This window comes from Thamnophis sirtalis, unplaced genomic scaffold (genome assembly GCF_051295495.1).
Source record: "Thamnophis sirtalis isolate CommonGarterSnake01/CBP01778 unplaced genomic scaffold, rThaSir2_p1.2 scaffold_7, whole genome shotgun sequence".
In the NCBI taxonomy this organism is placed as follows: Eukaryota; Metazoa; Chordata; class Lepidosauria; order Squamata; family Natricidae; genus Thamnophis; species Thamnophis sirtalis.
In genome coordinates this window covers 24,102,367-24,124,355 of record NW_028261387.1, presented here as the reverse complement: position 1 = coordinate 24,124,355, position 21,989 = coordinate 24,102,367, and the positions used below count along the sequence as shown (strand labels likewise).

Below are 21,989 nucleotides of genomic sequence, written 5' to 3'. Positions count from 1 at the left end.
GCTGCAAGTCAAAAGGTTTTTGGAGGATTTCATGCAATTATACATAGTCCACTTTGATATTAAATCCTGCAAAACACAAGTTTGTCACTCAATGTTCATTCTATTGTAATTTTACTCTATCTTGGATAGTTCCTTGCCCATCTGTGTTAACTACAGAATATATATTTGTAATGTGGATACTACACAGATGTTTTTAGAACCAATTTATTCTAAGGTAACTATATCCTGGACAATATGCAGCTTTCACCCCAATGCACGGAATATAATTTTTAATGGCTAACCAAGGACAAGTGAACGTTGCCAGGTTTTTAATTGTATTTTGTGCAATGGGCATATATGATTTTAAAGAAAATATATGGCTTGTTTCTACTGATACATTTAGTCAATGTAACTATGAAATTCTGTTCGAAGTATATCCTCTTCGTAAAACACAAAATTGGTAGTCATTATTTCAGAACATCTTGCTGAAATGAAATTCTAAATTGATCCAGGACCGACTGGTTTGGGCAACATACACATACATGGAATAAAACAGAATGGGATAGAAGACAATTGTATATCTGACGATCATTTATATAAATGTTGAAAGTATTAGCCATTTTTCTTGGATGATCAAAATTGTGGTTTTTAGGGGAAAAACTTTGTGAACTTGTGAATCCAGGGCAAGCTGGATGAAACCATCTTTTGCATTTTATGAGGCATTCACAGGAATAAATCTGTGATTAAACTACTATTGATCCATAACATCCAATTCTACAAATGTACCAGAAACAAAAATAATAAAAATAAAATTAAAAAAAGCAAAATAACTTCATTAAAATTAATTCTATCAGTTGGAGGCAGAGTGGTATTTTAAACCAACTTGAAATTGAGCAGTAATCTGAAATAACCTTCTGCATGAACAGAACAGAGCCCATTATAGTTTTGCTACATCTATTAGAAACAGACAAAGCATTCTTCGTTTATTGGGACTTATTCTATGTGGGATTGAAACCTATGTAACAAACCTACCCATTCAAAACAGCTGCACTTTTAAGCATCAGTTAAAATCTCATTAAAATGGGAGTATGTATAGGATCAGATTACAAATTTCATAAAATGCAGGCTGTTCCATTCTCTCAAATATGGAAGATAACAAATACGACATTATCGAAGGACAGATCTGTATATAAGACTAAGTGCACTTCATACAATCAATTGTAATATACAGCACTGTTTAACTGACAAGAAAACATGCACTAGTATTTGCTTTTCAAGATTAAGGCCACAGAATGTCCAGAAATAATTTCTAAAATACAGGGATAATGACCCTTGTAAATATTTGCAAACATTGTTAACCTATTACAGGGGATATGTTCTGAATAATTTAATTTGTGACTCATTCTATCCTATTTCCCCACCACCAACCCAATGGGACCTTACGATTCAATTTTTTTCCTCCACTTCCAAAGCAATTTTTTTAAAAGTAGTTTACTTGCACTCTGCCCACCTATTTAATTTTTTTCATGTTACGTACAGAAAAGAGCTAAAATATATTTTGAAAAAACTCTTCTCATTTGTCATTCAGAGCATTTAACCTTCAAATAAACAAAATATTAAATTGCAAAATTGAGGCAAGCACTTCAAATATTAAGTTATGAAGTAACTTAATATCAGCACTCTCATATATTCAATGCATCTGAAGCACAGCCAATCTCCCCATCTTCAGATATTTCCTCTGATGCTCCCCATTGCTATTCATAACTCTTTAAACCTCCTCTGAAATTGCAGAGAAGGGTAAAGCAATTGTTTTTTAAGCAACTAATCTACCTTTATGTCAGATGTGGATGAAGACTTTTAGCTCACATTTGTTAAAATATAAGATCACCATATATCTCACCTTCAAAAATAAAAGCATTACATTTCAAATCAAGTTGTCAGGGGTGGGAAGTTCACTATCAGTCCCTAATTTTCTTACCAGTAATTTCGCAGTTAGCAATTTAACTAGTATTATTCATCGAAAGTGGATATGTATCTAAATTTTGAGCACTCAAGACAGCCAAAAGCCTGTCCTGCTTTTTATTAAGTCAACAGGATGGCATGTAAATTTCAGGGCAAAATGTAATCATCCAATCAGATGCAGTATCTGTCCAACAAAATGTATATTCACCATAGACATAGTTTTTTAATGTTTAGGGTTACTTTACAAGGGCTTGTGCTCTCTCATTTTACTCATTTTAACTTTTCTGCCGGTAGTCTGGTACAAGATGAACTTTCATGCTCAAACATTTAATAAATCAATCATAATTAGTATCACATTTTAAAGGAGGCTCGTTCTAAAAAAAGGTGCAATAGCAACACAAACAAGCAAGAGAATAAGAGATACAAACCCCAATCCATTTAATAGCTAATATTAAGTATGCGGGTAGTTATTTGCTAAAGCTATGCTCAAAACTGCTAATGGATCCACCACAAGGGGACCATTCCCTGGAAAAGACATGTAGATGGTTTCAGCTAGAAATTAGGCAAGATGCCTGGCACTGAAAACATTTACAATGCCAATTTAATAGCATTTTTGTAAAAGAGCATGAAAATAAACCTTTACTTTGCTAATATGTACCAATATTAATGAAAGCATTTTCACAGCTCAACACAAATTAAGTACACAGCTATTAAAAGCCAGCAAATTTGCCATCTTTAAACAGCATTTCTAAATTTGCTCTATATTACAAGTATACTAGAAGATGAAGATGTCACGTCAAGTACCAAACTGGCATTGCATGGGATATATGGCTGTCCAGAATTAAAGCCTGGAAGTCAAAAAAAGAGTTAGATAGGGAGTATTCACGAACAGTAACATACTATTTAATAAGTATGTTATTTGGACATTAGCGTATGTGTGCAGGAAATGGGAATAGTTTTTTTAAGGATAGACAACACGCAGTATCTTCCAAAATAATCTGTGCTATGAGATGCATTTAGATGGGAAACAACCAAGGGACCTAGTAACATATGTAACCTCTTAAGGAATGTGACTACCTCCAAAATTATAATCGGGAAACTAAGAACCAATAAATTGGGGTAGGAAGAAGGGTGAAGGGTATATGTGCTTAAAAATCTTCATTGAAGGCAAATACTGGATTCATTTAAAAATCTGCTTCTCCATCCATACTTCCTGATCACAGTTGAAATTTAAACGCATCAAGAATCCGATTCAATGTAATGTAACCCTTGCATACATAAATAAATGTTCACAAAAATCATTCAGATAATGCATTACCTCAATACTGTTTATGCTTTAGTTCAATACTTTTTGCCCTCCTTCCATATTTTTTTTAAATGGGGTAATGTTTCCATTTCCTTAAGAAACCCACCAATTGTACTAGATACTCAGCAAAACCTTGAAATAAATGGATATTTCAGTTCTAATCTCCTAACAAGTGTTGTAGACAGAAAGGCAAAGTAGTCCTTTTTATTATTTGCTCAAGTCCTTTCATGTTTTGAAAGTGGTAACATTCTCTTTCACAGGGATTAAGTTAAAATATTAAGAAAATTCTACAGTGGAAAGGAGAGCTTACAATCACTCCTCACACCAAAAATAAAACATTCACTTCTCAGCTAGGCAAGGCCAAAAGCTGAAGCAATAGAGCAAGATCCACATTTCAATCGGGTGGTAAAGTTTGGCTTATGTCCCACGCAGACCACTGCTGTCCCACTTTCATGGTCTTGGTTTTCCAATTTAAACAAGTCAAATAATCCTTTCCCAAGAAGTATACAGTGCCCTTTGGTTTCTTCTTCAGAATCAGGGTTGCATGCTAGTGGAACAGTGTTTAAATGCGCCCAAGGGGGTGCATTTTAATGTAGATTTACAGCACTGCCACACAGTATCAACTGTAGTTTAAACCAACTATATTAAGAAATAAGATACCACTGTGTTCCCAACCTTCCATGTCTTGAAAAAAAGTTGCTCCACTCTACAGAATATTTTTGGTAGCAACAATATTAACAAGTTTAAACAAAGTTTACCAAACAGACAACTAGTTTTCTTGAAGAAAAAGGGTGAATGAGAGGTGCAACATGGATTGTTTTTTAAAAAAATGGCTTAGGCCAATTATCCAACCAGAGCTGCTGGATTCACAAGCAGGTATTGAGAATATAAACCAATGTGCTTTGACTATTTTTCAAGTATCTGATATCAATTTTGTATAAAGATTTTGAATACACAAACTACCAAAGATAGAAGAAAATGGACTTTCCGAGTTTGACTTAAGTATTAAAAACTCAAATACTCCAGAAGTTAGTATTCCACACAGTACTAACAATTTTCCATATTATTTTTATACATATCCCAGCTGACCGTGGACTGAAAACCATCTGCTAAGCAGTATTAAAAGAAATAGTGTGCAAGAGTTAAAATTGTTTGTAGTTTAGGGAAAGCACATCTAACCCTAATTTTTAAAAAATAAAATAAATGAAGTGAAAGCTTTAACTGGTACACACTGTTCACACCTATATTTCAAGTTTGGAAACGCATATTTTCAAGCAGCAATACAAAAAAGTATCCATGAAGAATGCATAATTTCTGAAAAAAATTATGAAAACATCCCTGCTACCATTACATTTCTAAATACAAAACTGACTACCATATTGTTGCTTCTGTGTAGCAAGAGAAGTTCATTTCAAAACAGGTAAAATTCAGTCTTCAGGTGTGAATGGCATGAATGAGAGTCCCCGTTTTAATATCTTAAGTTGTTTTTAGGATCCTTAAGCATGCAAGCCTTGTAGAGAAGGGCCCAACAAGAGGCAGGGTTGGCTTAGGGCATCCAATTTAGGATAAAGCCGGGAAAGCTTCTGGATCATCAACATCAGGAGCAGAAGCACTTGACTGAAATGAAAAAGGAGGTCTGTCATTCTGATCATCAATATAGCACTTTCATTAGTCGTATTATTTAAGACAGCTGTATACAACAAATGAACATAAAGTAGTAAAGTTACACTAGTACTAGTCTTGGTCATATTTGCTGTGTAAGTCAACTACTTATTAATATAGTCCCCTTTTAGTAATGATGTCTGCTCTATAAAATATCCTTTTTATGGGAGAAATTATCCGGCACCCATTTTGCTATCGCGAAAAGTTGCAAGGATTAACAAATAAGGTACTATAAATGTGTATGAAATTATCACAGTGTGAATGACATACATAAAGAAAACGTTTTCTTGACCCTCAAAGTAATAGAGACCATTAATGAAGGTGAAGGGGCAGGAGACAGAAAAGAACTTAACTAAAACCTTGACACTTAACATTACAAGGTGGAGTGACACATACTTCAACTCTGAGTGGAAATTAGTCACAAGGGCTAATAAAAGAATCCTAGGCAAAATATTTCTAAAGTCAGAGGAGCAGAGACACACGTGAGGGAAGGAAATCTAGGAAGAACACTAGCTTTAGCATTATTGTACTCAGGTTATAAAACTATCAAGCCACTAACCTGGTTGGGTGTGTGGATCACATCAAACTCTTTAACCAACTAAAAGAGAACAAGCAAAAATATTTATTGAGCATTCTTCTATTAGTACATATCTTGAAGTGAAACTATTAAACTATTGTTTGTTGATGAAATCAGAGCAATTGGCACTTTTTCAGGCAGTGCACATATGCCATCCCCCAATTCTCAAATTGCTCTGAATAGCTCGAGGAAATTCTGGTGCAGATTTGGAAACCAAACCCAAGAAGAAACAAACAGAAAAATGCATCAAATATGCATTCCTGCTTGGGATATACAAATTTGGAATTAAGACACTTTATTGTTAACTGGGATAACATTTTTTAAAATTTCAAAGTATGCAAAACAGAATGGAACTAAGAAATTAATTTCATGAACAGGAAACTTTATATTTGAAAGAAAGCACTAGTTATCTGTAATTCTGAGTTCATGTAATACATATTGTGGAAATATCAAAAATTGAGTGAAACAGCTTTAGTGCATGTAAAAGAGCTTAACTTCTCCCCCTTGCTACAATTTGGAAGGAAGGGGAAGGAGAGTTGGCTGCAACTTAAGTGGAAAAGAAATGATTAACTCCTCTAGCACTTAAGAAGTTATCTAGTTCTCACACCCTATTCCAATCATTTAAGTGAAACTGAGGAAAAGCTAATGTATTTGACATTTCAGCCATAAAACTATCACATAAACATCTTCCCTAAAGTAACTTCTTACTGTTTCAGATATAACTTTATTTTTATAAAGTTGTGCAGGCTAGGCTTGCAATGTTGTGCACCATTTCTAGAAGCCACTCAGTTCCATAAAACATTTGCCATGTTGACATTTCATTTGCATAAAATCAGTTATTACCTTGTCAGTTCTGCTTCCACGGTTAGCCCTTCCCCCACGCCCACGACCGCCTCTTCCACCTCTACCACCACGCCCAGGACGACCAAGATCCCCAAAATTGATCTCCAGTTGGGACGTGATATCATTTGCTGGCTTGCGGAAATGGTGATCCATTACAGAGTCCTCAGCATGAGCCTATAATGAAATCAAGTAATTCAGGTTTAACTGGTATGCCTTAAAATTTATTTTCATTCAAAAAACAGACAATTATATAGCACTGTATCCATATTACTTAAACTAGTAGGTTGCAAATCAGGCAAATCAATATTAGAATGGAATGAGGAACAACATTTGAATATTGTCAAATGTGTGTCAAAACTGCATTTTTAACAGGTGAAGTTATGGAACCCTAGAATTATTATACTCTCTGAAACATTATGCCACGACTCCAGCTAAAAGCTCTGGATTTGCAAAGAAGATTTAATTATCTAGATACAAAGAACGCAAATCAAAAACACAAAAAACTCAACACTTGATTAAAAATTGCCCTATCTTCTATAGATCAAACATAGTTAAAAGAAAATGCCATATCTCAATATCAACTGATAGCAAGTATACATTATATTTTAAATAGCTAACTTTACAGAAACCATCTTGTCCATACTTCTGGACAAAATCCCACTCAAGCCCACTGTGATGAAACTGCTGCAAACCATATTTATAAATTGGATTTATATCATATTCCTGTAAGAACTATAAGAGACTGTTATCCTCAATTACTATTGCACAGTAATAGTAATCCTAAAGCTCTTCACAGAGCCCCAGTCCCTCGTCATTACTTACAGAGTAATTTGTCTTACTGCAACTGAATAATTAGTAAGATCAACTGAAAGATACATAATATACAAGCAAACCATAACCAAGAAAATTATACAGTCAGTTAAAATCCACATTAAATGAACTTGAAGAATACTATTCTATGAATGGGAGAACTGACCTGCACAAAGTCTGCCAATATGCACTGGGCTGAAATGGTTTCAGCTACATAAGCCACAACAAACTACTTGAACAGGAGTAGCAGATGGTGTGACAATGTTACAGTACTATTCCTTAACAGCTGACAGTGAATACCACTAATAATGAAAAAGGAACACAGATCAACTGAATACTGAATCCCTTCAAAACTTTTCTTCAGGAAAAAAAATCAGACAATCAGAGTACAGCCATGGATATTTACAGTCATGATAAATAATAAGAAACTAAAATTACTTGAACTCGTGGGCAAGCAGGCTGGCACACAAAGGAGCAAATGCTGTTTGGTCAGCAACCAAACTGGTTACAAAAAAAAGTATTAATGAATTCATCAACAGCTTTCAATGGTTTTCTTTAAAAAAAATATCTTCAAATTTGAACTTGTAGAGTTTCTTATTCATTAGGTAAAGATAAACCATAAGTACCTCATTGGGTTCCAGCTGACTCCCCTGCATTTCTGACATCCCCTTTGTCTGAAGTAAGTTGTATGTCAATGGGCAAGGAATAAAAACAAAAGAAAGATAATGAGACTCCCATATGTGTATACATAATTCTACAATTACCGTATTTTTCAGAGTATAAGACGCACCTTTTTGCCTCAAAAAAGAGGCTGAAAATCTGGGTGCGTCTTATACATCAAATACAGCATTTTTTGCCTCCCGAAGCCCCACCCCTTCACCAAAATGGCCGTGCATAGCTTGTAGGAGGCTTTTAGAGAGCTCCTGGGGGCTGGTGAGGGCAGAAATGAGGAAAAAGAAATGGGCTGTTTTTTGCTCAAATTTGCCCCCCCGCAGCACTCATGCCTTTTTGGGGGGGGGGGAAAAACAGGCTCCTTTTTGCAAAAAATGGGCCATTTTGGGGAGGTTTGCAGAGTGCAAAAACTTTTTTTTTTAATTTGCCTCTTAAAACCTTGGTGTGTCTTATACTCCAAAAATATGGTAAGCAGGCAAAACTGTAGGATGCAAGATACAGGTAGTTCTCAACTTACAACCATAATTAAGCCCAACATTTCTGTTGCTAAGCAAGAGTTAAGTGAGTTTTCCCATTTTACCTTTCTTGCCATCGTCGTCAAGTGAATCACTGCAGTTATTAAGCCAGTGACATGGTTGTTTTGTGAATCTGGCTTCCCAATACTTTCGGAAGGTCACAAAAGGGGATCACATGACCACAGAACATTGCAACTGTTATAAACAGATGTCAGTTGCCAAGTGTCTGAATTTTGATCACATGGCTATTGGCATCCTGCAAAGGTCATAACTGTGAAAAACGGTCACAAGTCCTTTTATCAGTGTCATTGTAACTTCAAATGGTCACTAAACGAATGGTTGTAAGTCGAAGACTACCTATTTTTAAGCATACATCGAGAAAAATCCAAAACCAGAACAAGTAAAGAGGATGTTATGGGATTAGGATTCAAGCCAGTGTGTTTAATAAAATTAATACACATAAGCTTAAGCATCAAGATCACTTTTAAGAGAAAAAAAGTCACATCAAGGTAGGTGTGTTAAAAGGAAGTGCTGAACTCTAAAATACAACTTTAGATCACAATTCACATTGCTCTCATCTATAAATTATCCCTAGTAAAAAGAATGGAGCTCATGTCTTTAAAAAAACAAAGAATCAACTTTGCTACTAAGAAACAGGAGCAAAGAAAAATAAATAAAACAAATAGCTTGATAGCAACATCTCCAATAAACATACAGGTAGAGCTCAACTAATGACAAAATTGAGCTCAAAATTTGTTATGCAAATTTATTCTTATGTCAGTTTTGCCCCATTTTACATTTCTTACCACAGTTGTTAAGTGAATCACTGCAGTTGTTAATTAGTAATGTGGTTATTAAATGAATCTGGCTTCTCCACTGACTTTGGTTATCAGAAGGTTGTAAAAGAGGATCACATGACTCAGAACACTGCAACCATCAAAAATACATGCCAGTTGCCAATAGTACATATTTTGATCATGTGATCATGGGGATGCTGCAATGGTCATAGGTATAAAAAAACAATCATCAGTCCTTTTTTCCCACGCTGCTGTAACTTTGAATGCTGATTAAACAAATGCCTATAAGTCAAGGACTACTTGTAACTCTCCATAAAAATGACAAGTAAGCAAAGCAGATTCACAATATTACTTTGGACAGAAAGCTATCACAGTTAAGTAAGATGCAGAGTGCAGTTAAATGGTCTTAAATTTTACAGTTTACTTTTCATGGAAATGTTTATACAATGGAATATTAGATGTCTAAATAATTATTCAGTAAAACACTCTTCCTATAAATTGTTCTAGCAGGTTATGATTTACATGCATAACCCACACCCCACTAGCCAACTGAATTTAAAAAAAACTGGAATGTATTCTCCACCTCCACCAGGCAAATATAATTTTTAGGGGCTGAAAGCCCCACTTAACCCTGCATAGGAAAAACGTACTGATAAACAAAAATGTGAAATTGAGACAAAAGTTAACACTGATTTCATGTACATTTAATGTTGCATTCTCTAGTCATATATTAATCTTTTTTCCCTTCCTGCCATATTATAAGCTAATATTAGGTGATTTTTAAAAGAAAGTCTTTGAGGGCCAAACACAAGGCTAAACACTGGAATATCACAATCCAAGATTTTGCTCATTGTGTTTTTAAATTTTTCAATTGTGTTTAAAAGTAAAATTGGCAATGCTTAGTTAACCAAATACCTGCTTGTTTCTGAAATCTGATTTAATAAACACATGGTTACACTGTTGTAAACCAATTACTCTTATATGTATAAATGAACAATAAAGTAAGTTGTACATACCTCCTCACTCTTTGACTTGTGCAGAACAAAGCCTTTTTTCCATTGTCCATCAGCACCTTCATTTGGTTTACGGATGTTGAATTCGACTTTTGCGCGATCCTTATTCTGAATAGCTTTCCATTCATCAAGAGTCATTTCTTTAGGGCCTTCTTCCTTAACTTCTTCTACTTCATTTTCCCTACGATAAATATGAATGTCAAACACTTAATAAACAAACACACACAAACACACTCTTTCCAAGAAATGAAATCTAAATACAAGGGAAAAAACCCTAGAAAAACACCTAAAACAGCACATAGTCTAAATATATTTACCACGAAATTTTATTCTGATGATAAAATGTTACTATTATTGTATTTCAATTTTATTATCAGCTGTACCTTTCAAGTTCAAAAACAATGGTTGATACTATGGAGACTTTGGTGTTGTCTGAGTTTGGTTTTTTGCTTGCAAACATTTCATTATCCAACTAGTGCATTGAGTTTAGTCAGGTGATGAAATGTCTGCAAGCAAGCAAACAACCAAGCTTAGAGTATCAAGAACTCCACAGTTCAATCCTGAGCTACAGATTTCTCTTCTACTGTAATGCTTAGTATATATCATCCTGATTTACTCATTAAAGGTAAACACAGTGTTGGCCATTAGCTACAAATTAGGAAAAGTTCCATACTATTAAAATAAAAATTGAATAACTGTCCAAAGTAATTCTTAACTTCCATTTACAGCCCAGAAATGATTATTTTTTTGAAGTAAAAATATATTTTATCCACTTTCCCAACAAATTCTTCCCATTTTATACGCGCTAATTTCTGCTCTATGCCCTTGAAACAGAGTATTCACTAAATCATACAGCAATTACTAGCCTTTTGACTGAAATAGTTATTACACTGTATCTACTATAAGCCATACTCAGGATAGGCATATCATGATTCTGATTCACTAAGATCTTTTTAAAAGAATATTCTGAATTGCAATACTTAGCCCACTGAATTAAACTACTTTTATACAAGATTATAATTTCAAGTTGCCTTTTTAGCTACAATTTTATTTTTCAGTTAAATTACTGAGACAATTAATCCTATGAAACAGGAAAAGGCTCCAGTCCAAGTATTTAGCCTATGAGTAATATAAGCCACAGAGTTAGTTCCTTAATACAGGTGGTCCTCAGTTAATATTCAATGACTATTCAAACTTGTCATGGTGCTAAACTAGTAATACTTATGATTGGTCCTCTGAGTTCCATCTATTGAGGCATCCACACTGCAATGTAATCACAATCTGGGTGCCAAGCTCATAATTATAATGTTATAGCATCTGAGCAACAGATGGTTGCCATTTGTGATCTTTCCCATTTCCCAACAATCAAAGTAATGGGCAGACTGGTCGTAAATGGTGACATGTGTTGTCCTTGCTTAGCAATGTGTTATTTGCTTTACCAATGGCAATCAGAAATGACAGAATTGCACCATTCCACTGTTAATAGAAACCCTGGATTGTAGAAATTAAAACCAAATTAAAATTGCTGAGAAAAACATCAACCTTCCTAGGCCAATCATCAACCAATCAATAATAGATTGAAATATCTGTGAAATAGAGCTGTCTGCTACTTTGGCAAAACCAGATTGCGCACTGGATTGCTGAACCTTTAATACTTGGTCAATATTGGAGAGGACCCCAATATTTGGAAAAAATGGAACTTTAACAAAGGCAACAGTGCGCACTTACTAGAATTCACAGAAGCCAACACTAAAATACAATTCTGACAAAGAGTACCTACCTCATGACTTATGAGACTCAAAAGCCACTAAATAACAAAATCTGGCAGATTATAACATTTGTTATCCAATTCCTTGATATTTAATATATACAATATATAAATGTACACACACACAGACACACGAAAAGTGAACCTGACATATTCATTGCAGACAATACTACCTTCAACTGTCTATCCCACACAATCTGATTTTGTAAAAGGTTGCTAAGCATCTAATACTAGATTACTATTTTAAGAAATTGCAATTTGGAATGCCCAAAACTATTAATTGGCAAGTTAATTAAAACATATTATTTCACAATTTTACAGCATATAAATTCCTGATTATAATCAAACTGAATTAGACTATGGATGACTTGATATTACGCTATTTTTTAAAATAAACAAATAGTATCAGTATGATAACCCAAATTATTTGCAAGGATTATGAAATAAACATCATGGAATACGTATGTTATCACACCTATATTATTTAAGGCAGCATTTTGCAGATTATGTATGCTTCTTATACAATGATGCCAATTTAACAAAACGCTTTATTGTTTTAAAAGGCTGGGCATAAACCTTTGTTTAAAACAGGTGGCACTCAAAGGAAATAACCTTAACTTTCATTTTAATTCAGTATCTATAAATCTTATTAATCTTAAAAATTTAAAGATAAAATGTAATTTTGAATTATATACCAAAAAGTGGGAATCAATCACCATGACTTATTGGGGGGGAGGGGGGAGGACACACAAGATAATTATTTTAATATTGGAAAGGCAGTGTACCTATAGTATTGAACAAAAACATGTTAACTTTCTGATGTACTATCTCCATACTAATGTGTAGTAAAGATTCATTATTCTATTTTTATTCTATTTTGTGATCAGGTTTTCATGATATATGTAAATATCAGATGATTTCATATATGTAAATATGTTCTGCATCTTCTTTCTGTTTTTTTTCCATGTATTAAAGCAATAAAAAGGCACTAATATTGCTTTTGGTAGAGCATTTTGTGATCTGTACTTACATCTCCATTAATAATAGATACTCTAAACCAGGGATCTCCAAACGGTAGCTTTAAGTCTGGTGGACTTCAACTCCCAGAATTCCCCAGCCAGCAAAGCTGGCTCAGGAATTCTGGGAGTTGAAATCTGCCAGACTTAAAGGTGCCAAGGTTGGAGACCACTGCTCTAAAAAGCAAGACTATGCACAATGGTAGCTAGGCTACGTTTTAAATGCATCTTCAATTACATACAATCTCACAAGCCTTTTCAAAAATACTAATTTCTAATTTCTCAGAAGACTTCATTCAAAACTACAGATAGTATTGACTTATTACAGCAATTAAGATCAAAATTTCTGTCACTAACTGAGGAGATAGTAAAGCATAATGCATTATTTAGCAACAGCAATCACCCTATGGTCCCTCTTGTTAACCAGCAGCCAAAGTAGTTTCTTGCCAGTTTCCCATAACCAAAATAAATGGGGAAGCCTGAAGAAAATCTCAGTCCAGCAAGAGGATAAGTGGCTGTTGCTGGGCAGGGGAGAAGAGGAGAGGGTGCAGGAGAGGCATGATATAGGCTGGGGAGATGCTGCCAGGGAGGTACAGCATGAGTACAGAGAGGATGAGAAAAGATCCAAGGTGGGAAGATTTACTCCTGCAACCTAGCAGCTTCCCTGCTGGCTTCCCCATTTTCTTTCTGGATAAACTAGTTGTAAATGGTGATCACATGGTCGTAAGCCTGAACTGGTTGCCAAGTGTACAAATCATGATCATGTGACCACAAGGACCAGTTATAAGCATGTACACACACACACACACACACACACACACAAAAACAAACAAACAGCCTGTTTAGACTGATGGCAACATTATTTTGTTGCCACCAGCAACAAAAGGACCCAGATTGTTGATGGCAATATGCGTGACTCTATAAACCGCTTAGAGTGGGCACTGTAAAGCACTGTGAAGCGGTATATAAGTCTAAGTGTTATTGCTATTTTTTCCCTCTTCAGCCACTTCGAAATGCATTTTCAACCTCTTTTTCCTTGATTCTTCATGTATATGAAGAATATCCGTGTACAGCAATATACAGAATATACAGTAATATCCGTGCTTTAATACCAGAAGCTTAGGGAAACTTTTTACTGCTTACTTAGAAATGGAGAGTTCTGTTTTGTTTGCTGCCATATGGGATGGTCATTCCTGAAATAGATCCGTATCCTAACTGAGGATTCTATTTTTTTTATTTCAACATAAACGTCAAAAGCACTATATAAGTATATAAAACAGGTGGTCCCTGTTTTACAATTACTTATTCAATAACCTTTGGTAGTTATAATGGTGCTGAATGAGGGGAACTTTAAAGCGATCCTCAGTTATGGCTCTTGCAACTGGTCTGCACAGCATCCTACCATCCACATGATCATCATTTGCAATCTTCAATGCTGGCTTTCCATCAACTAAAATCAAAAGCTATATCCACACAATCTTGCAAGTCTAAAGGTACAAACTTCCCACTGCCATCTTTAACTTTTAATCACCATCTGATCAATTAGGTCAGACAGTTCCAAAGTTTCTTCCTCTGACTATTAAGCCATTTGGGGTGGGGGATTGTCCCTTCTTCTCTTGTCTGATTATTTTTTAGGCAGCATCTCTTTCCCCAAGGTCATTCATGCATTCCAATGCATCATGTCAGCACAATGACATCATCACCAACTTAATTTTGTATCAGTGATTTAAAAAAACACCCAACAATTTAATATTTACTTGTTTTCCGAGTCAGCAGGGGGATGTTCCTCTCCTTCTGGTGTTTCCTCTGTTGCATGTGATTGATCCAAGTCACTGTAGAGTTTAAAATAAAATAAAATAAAAAATTCCCAATTAGCACTTCTAACATACTTGCCAACACAAAGTTTAAATTTATGAAAAATTGTAAGGTCCTTCTCAATGTTTCAATTTTTCCCAAATATATTTATTTGCTTTCTAAAAATATATGCTCTAATAAAATACAGATGATATGATGAAATTTAACAGACACACATTTGGCAGAAGCCTCAAAATGGTAAGACTGAAAAACAATATTATTCTACTGCATAATATTCTGTTTTCAAAAAGATTTATGCTCCTTTCATCATGACTACTGCTTTCTAGCTGAGGATGCTGAACATTAAACATAATTTCTGCATTTTCATCATGTCATCATAAACTCATAATTTATATTTATTCTATATATAAGCTTAAAACAAAATACTAACGTCATTTCATCTTTGACAGTTCCCCAGTTGTGTGATCCACTCCCGCCACGCTTGTCTTCGTGTTTTAGACCACTGAAATGTGAATGTGAAAGAGAACTAACAAAACTGAGTTAACACAATAGTGCTGGGATACAGAAATTCAAAGGAAAATTTGTAAAATGTTATAATAGAATCCAATATATTTTTAAAGAGAAGCTACTGAGTTTTTAAGACTTACGATCTGTCGCTTCCACTATGCCTATCAAATTCACGTTTGCCTCTAGAGTCAAAGCCATCTCCTCTGCCCATTCCACGTCCTCTTCCACCACGACCACCTCTTCCAAGACCACCACGGCCACGCATAGGACGATCAATAATAGGTCTATTGTAAACAAAAATAGAATAGGGTCTATATTAAGCCCCATAAAACTGTTAATATGCTTTAAAAATATTGCCACAGTCTATTTGAAATTAAGTGACTCACAATATTTTAATTAAAATGTATGAAGAAACCTGTTTTTCTAAAAGCAAATATTCTGCGCTTCCTAATTAACTTACTTTGGATTACATTCATCAACAGGTCAATTTGTTGATTATCCTAGCGCACAATCATCCAAACAATGTACAATCCTTACTTATCAACAGAAAATTCTCCTCCTTCACCCTTTTCTTCAGCAGGTTTGTCAAATCGTCGTTCACGAGGAGGCCGTCTCTCCTGCCTCCTCTCAATAGGCTTGCCCTCTCCCTGAGGCTGTTGCTGATCAGGCCTTCTGCCAATTCGTCTTATCCCTAAAATAGAAGGGAATCTGCATCAGTAAATTATTTACTGATCTCCACCAAGCAACTGGTATTCTTTCATACATAGGTATTATCAATATGTAATAAACAATAGTTTTCTACTGATAGAAGACTATATTATATAGCTACCTTTGCTAGCAGTTCTTACAGTTATTATCTTATAGAACAGTGGTCAAACTAGCTCTACGGGTATTTATAATCCTCCAAGCTATAAACTGGAAAAGCTAAAATTAAGTTTATATACATCTGAAACAATAATTAAATATTCATTCTCCTCTTTCCATTAAATGAAATTCACAACTAATATTCTTTAGTGAAACAATCAAGTTATTTGTTTCCCTAACTGCAGTCTTGCATATTGGAATAGATTGCAAAAGATTTATTTTGGGATAGAAAATCAGCCTAATATTTGAGCCATTCCAGGATATTTTCTCTTTAAAAAAAAAGAAATTTAAGTTAATCTGATGAATAATTTATATTTCAGAAACCTTTATAGAATATGGTGAATCAGTTGCAATTAGAAAATGGGAGAGCCACCATTTTTCTTACAATACTTGAATACTTATCAAGTTCATTGCAGAAATTAATGTTCGCCTAAAGAGTGATAAGAAGCAGGAAATGTGACTTTCTAGAAATAATTATCTCAGTAGTAATGCACTAATCTGCTATAGTAATCCTCTCCCAACATGCAACACTTCTGCAACTGAAAGTACTAGGTCTCAACATGCAATATACTCTATTCCCTCTGCCTGGAAGCTGTCCCAGTGCCAATAATTCCACCACACTGCTTGAAACCAATTGGCTAAGTAATAGTGCCAAAGTTTCATTCAAACAAAGAAATAGAAATAATGTTTATATTAAAAGTTGGCTTTTCCTCATCTTGAGAACAATAGTGGCTTCAAATAATATTATTGGCAAAAATATGGGCTATAAATCTATCCATATATTAATTGGATTCAAAAGTTCTGCTGAATGCTAAACCACAATGTACACACACACACACACATCATGTATATCACGATATAAAACAATTCAAAGTTGCTAGGAGGAGAAAAAGGAATCTCAGTAAAATATTGCTTATGAAAACTATTAGCCATACCTAATACTCACAGGCACAGGCTGAACAGAATGTGTTGAAAGAGAAATGTCCAAGAGTCCCAGAATCCCACAACAGGCTATCATCAATTCATCAATGACTCTCTTTTGATTTGGTGAGTATGCATTTCATACCAAGCCAAGTCCTGAAGCTACATACTATTACCTCTAATTAAAGGGCGCCAGTAAATACTTGACACTGAATTTCACACCTATCCGGGCACCAATATGTGGGAACACATCCCTTGGCTTTCCCCTCACTTTTAATCAGGTCAAGTTTACTTTTCTCTTGTCACTTTGAATTTACAGAAACTGGAAAGCATTTCTTAGTTCCCCTTGCCAAGGCATACTAGCTTTCTGAAGGACGATGGTGCCTTTTTGCTTTACTTCCTGATCATGTTTTAGACAGAACTTATGTCTTATTTCAGATGGATTAAAATGCAATTAACTTAGTCTGGATCCAGCAAGTCAATAACTTTCACTGCTGCAACTCTTGTTCAAAATAAAAGCAAAATTATTTTTGACTTTGCTATTATTAGTGGTGTTATATATATATATTGCATATCTGTCAGTAATAAAAAAATTCTATTGGATGGTATTAATGAGCACATTTTACATTTAATGAAGAACAGCTATTAGACATTCATAACTGCATAATGCACATCCAATCATATGTAACAGCTACCTCAAAATCTGTGGTATACACTAATCTTTTTCAATAATGTTCAGAACAATCCCAGTCATTGGATAAAAATGCACAGGTGAAATAAACTTTATATAAATAAACATCTCTCTTTCAAGTGCCTAAATTATAGTTACACTGTGATTCAATTAGAATAGCTTGTCTGATGAACAATCTTATTGAATTTTTAGCAAGCCATAAAAGGTTATTGAACATATGTTACATTGACTGGATTTGATGTTTCTAAGCAGAAGCTACTTACTCTATTACAAGTATTATTAATATTGTACTCTTTTCCATAATGCCTAGAAATTATGCTGTAATTGTCATACTACAGAAATATACGCAAAGTATCTGTATATAACCTTAAATACATCAATATTCATCAAGGGGAATTTACAACATATTGTAAAAGTAAGATTATTTATTTTCCTACATTCATCCATTGCCATCTCTTCTATTAAAGTTACCATATAATTTAACATTTAAGCCTCTCCTTTGCCTTCTCGACCATTTGAAGAGATGCCTATAAGATTTATACAAAGAAAAAAACTACTTTTAAACAAATATTTTGTGAAATTATTTAGGGGCTATTTATATTTCACTGAAATGCACAAGGATTGTCCCCATTATGTATACTTTTATCTAATAAAGACAGTTTTTGTAACAATCCTTTTACGATAGTTACGGTCAATAAAAATGGATTGCCATAAAATGTGTTTCTATCAGATTCTCATATGTGGAAATAGGCAAAGCTTTGAAAAAACATATCATAATCCAAACTTAAAAACAAGTATGATTCAAGCAGGTCACTCTAGAAGTTTATGTAGACTGACCTGAAATTCTCCAAAAATAGACATCTCCATAAGTGTACGAAATTTGCATTAAAATCTAGATTAAATTACAAATGTAATTTTATTTCTTCAAATTACAAAGCAGAAACTCCAAGCAAGGTTGAATCAAGGCAATTACAAAAGTACTAATGTTGAACTGCCATATTGTTGCAAAAAGTTATCAACCTAACTTTTCGACATTGTCTTACTCATGAAAATTTTCACATGGTAGATAGAATGTACAGCTATCCAATATCAGCTGCAAAACTCCTGACAGTCAGTAGATGGCAATAAAGGTATGCTGCAAACGAAGCATTTTGTAACTATCTCTGTCTTGTAGCCTTTACTTCATAGCCCCCAATTTCAAATACTATCAGAGAATTACAACAAAATTTGCTTCTGGGAATTTCTATAAGCATTGAACTACATCAATACCCAGGGTTAAAGTTTAAAACATCACAAATCTTGATTTAATATTTTAATAACTGTCTTATTCAAGAAGAGCATTTTTACCATTTGAATATTTAAATATTTCTCTCGAATATACAAAACTGTTAAATAAATTTAAGAACAATCTATTTCAATTACTAATCCCATAATCACCTCCTACTCCTATTGCCCTTACTAATTTAACTTTCTCTTCTGCAAGTGCCACTGCTGTTTGGCTGCTGATGACAATTGTGCTCCATTACACAGGACACTTGACTGATAGCTTTCAAATAATCTTTAAGACTATTTAACATATACTATAAGCAAAAACATTTTTGTAATCAAGATAGATTTAAAGCAATCAAGTTACATACATTTTCTTCCCATTATTACATGGTGTAGCATGGCGCCATTAAAAATATTACCATGCTTTCAGTCTCCTGCTTGAGTTAATAGAAAATAAGGCTAAAATCATATAAGTAGTACTATTTAATTAATACCCTCAAAGAGCAGCTTTTATTTCCTTTAAAGTTTTGTATTCAGTCCAAAGCTCAGTGAATTTAACACTTTTATCTCATTTTATTTTATTTACATACTCTTGCAAAATGTTTAAACAATGGTCCACAGATCCTGCCTTTCACCTTAAAAATAAGCCCCAATTCTAGGATACACTCAAATCAATACAGTAAGGCAAAACAATTTGGATCAGCTTTCACGGGAGGGGGAAACAAAAAAAAAAAACCACCAACGTGGGCAAAACATTTTTTTAAAACAAGTTAACAGTCCGGAATCCAAGGCAGTCAGTCATTTCACCTCCACAGTGCCATTTTGTCTATTCGTTCGGCCCTGAAGTAGGCGGGCAGCAGGCAAGCGAAGCAGCAACACGCGGGATATGCACGTGGCCCAGGTACAAATGGACTCAACTTCGTTCCTCCCAAACCCCCGCGTGGTCCAGGCGGGCTACTACCGCCTCCTCCGCCGATTCTTCTTCTTCTTCTACGCGGGCAAACCGGTGGGATTGCTACACTTTGCAAAGGCCAGAATTGCCCTCCGCTTTCTCAAGCATTCCAAGATTGGGAAGTTTTTCCCTCTCCCTTCGAGCTCCCCCATACCCCACCCCACGCTCGCGTTTGCAAAGTCTTGCCGGGGCCATTCCACCCACCCACCCTTCCCGCGAGGAGAAAACCCCCGGCCTCAGATCGGCGCCCGCCCGCCCGCCTTTCGGAAATGTTTCTGCATCCATTCGCCCCCCCCACCCCTCCCCCCCCCACAGCGCGAGTAGAGAACGTGGAGGAAGGGTCGCCTCACGAGCTCGGTTCGACTTTCCCACGGCGGCCCGGTCAACACGAGAAAGCGGGCCATTCAGGACAGGGTGGAGCTCGGAGCAGGCAAGGCAGCCCCGCCATGCCCTCCACGTGAGGGAGACGGGCAGGGCTCTCCGCCTCCTCCTGGAAGGCTGCATTTGGGCCAAGCAAGCGGGAAAAAGGGGGAAGGGGGTCCCGCTCTGGCACCACGTGCTAGGTGGAATTGGAGGGGGGAGACCGCTACTGACGGGGGGGGGGCTGATTTCTCTCCGCCCGTCCAGATAGGGAAACACTGACCTTGTGGGAAGCCCTACTCGCCTCCCGCCGCCGCCTCTTCCACCCGCAGAAGAGAGGAGCGGCCCCGCCACTCACCTTCCTTCCTGAGAGGCGCGGAGCCAGGCTGCCCGCCTCCATCCTCTCTCCGGTCCCCGGCGCCTCCAGGCCCAGTCGAGGAGGCGAAGGGCGGCAACGGGTTCTTGCGCTCCTTCTGAGATTCCCTGCGCAGCTGCTTGGCCGCGCTGCCGCTCCCTCCGCCGGAACCGACCTGGCTCGAACCGCCGCCCGAGGATGAATTGGTTTGGGCCGCCTGCCCGCCTCCGCCGCCGCGGCTGCCTTGGTGGCCGCCGCCGCCCCCACCGGTGCTCTCTTTCTTGCGGCTCTCGGCCGCCTGGATCACCTCGAAGGGGTCGGATTCGTCGTCCAAGAGCTGGTCAAAGCGGTTGGTGACGACGCAACCGAAGCCTTCCTGCAGGTGTCCGGGCATGATGGACCCCTTTGGGTGGGATCCTCCTCCGATGCTGCCCAGGCCCCGGCCCACCCCCTACGTGCTTCTCTGCTGCCCACACAAGATGGCCGGCCCCCACAGAAACTCGCTTCTCTTCCGGCGAAAGCGACATCCGGGAAACAGAACTAGACACCGCCAGCTCCTCGCAGAGGACCTTGGGAACTGAAGCTGAGCTCCCCGCCTGTAAGGAAAACCGGTCCTTGGCAAAAAGAAAGACCACAATTCCCAGCAGGCATCACGAAGCAGAGAAATAAGGCGGTGAAGTCTGTCTCAAGGCAATCTCTTCCCTCAGAATGTGTTCAGCGAAACAGCCCCCCCCCTCACTTGAGAAGATATGGGATTCATTTCCCTCCTTTCCCCCTTGAAGTGCATTGTCTTAAATGAAACAAAGTAAAAGATGCGGTTTGCTGAAAACCTTGAAAGGTCAACAATACAAGGCTTACACTAATGCACGACTGATTGAATTAACCCAATTACATGGGTTTGAGCAACCCTCTGAGCCTAAAAGGAACCGTAATGGCTATATCTAAATTACAACCCTCAGTCACAAACGAGCCACTTATATTTTAGTTTAAGGTGTGAATTCTGCTCAGTTCGTTTAACAATATACTTGTGTAATCATATTACACATGATTTTGCTATGGGTATACAAGACATCTTCTGCACTCAGAGCTCTAAATACAGATATTACCAATTTTTCAGAATGAACTTTATACAGAACAAGTAGAGAAGGAAAATGTTCCTTTCTCTAGCTCTGTACACTGGCTTTTCTGTTTTTTGACGTGTAAAACTAGCATAATGAAACTGCAAATTTGCCATACAATTGTAAATGTGTGTATGATTCTACTGTAGCTAATAGCTTCATATTATTAAATTATGCTGTGCGCTGACAGACAGGACAGTTGTAGTGCCTCATCTTC

At 36.5% G+C, this 21,989-nt stretch overlaps 1 protein-coding gene across 2 annotated transcripts; it reads right to left on the bottom strand.

The window, feature by feature from the left end:
• Positions 1–549: 549 nt before the first annotated feature.
• On the bottom strand, positions 550–21,163 carry SERBP1 (SERPINE1 mRNA binding protein 1). 2 transcript variants are annotated; one of them, XM_014066438.2, is made up of 10 exons: positions 20,658–21,163; positions 15,780–15,933; positions 15,383–15,526; positions 15,166–15,261; positions 14,678–14,752; positions 10,140–10,317; positions 7,766–7,813; positions 6,330–6,503; positions 5,469–5,507; positions 550–4,864 (listed from the first exon to the last, which is right to left on the bottom strand). In XM_014066438.2, the coding sequence occupies exons 1-10, from the start codon at positions 21,046–21,048 to the stop codon at positions 4,808–4,810; spliced, it is 1,356 nt and encodes a 451-aa protein (XP_013921913.1). In that variant the 5' UTR covers positions 21,049–21,163; the 3' UTR covers positions 550–4,807. The 2 variants fall into 2 exon arrangements, with proteins under 2 accessions (XP_013921913.1, XP_013921914.1); XM_014066439.2 differs by having other exon boundaries at positions 15,166–15,237; positions 20,658–21,162.
• Between the last annotated feature and the right edge of the window lie 826 nt (positions 21,164–21,989).

Coding starts and splice junctions, on each gene's coding strand:
- SERBP1 (XM_014066438.2), bottom strand. CDS start 21,048: ATGCCCGGACACCTGCAGGAAGGCTTCGGTTGCGTCGTCACCAACCGC. Junction 10,318..14,677: donor CCTGCTGACTCGGAAAACAA/GTAAATATTAAA, acceptor TATTTATCGTAG/GGAAAATGAAGTAGAAGAAG. Junction 5,508..6,329: donor GTGGAAGCAGAACTGACAAG/GTAATAACTGAT, acceptor GTTCTCTTTTAG/TTGGTTAAAGAGTTTGATGT.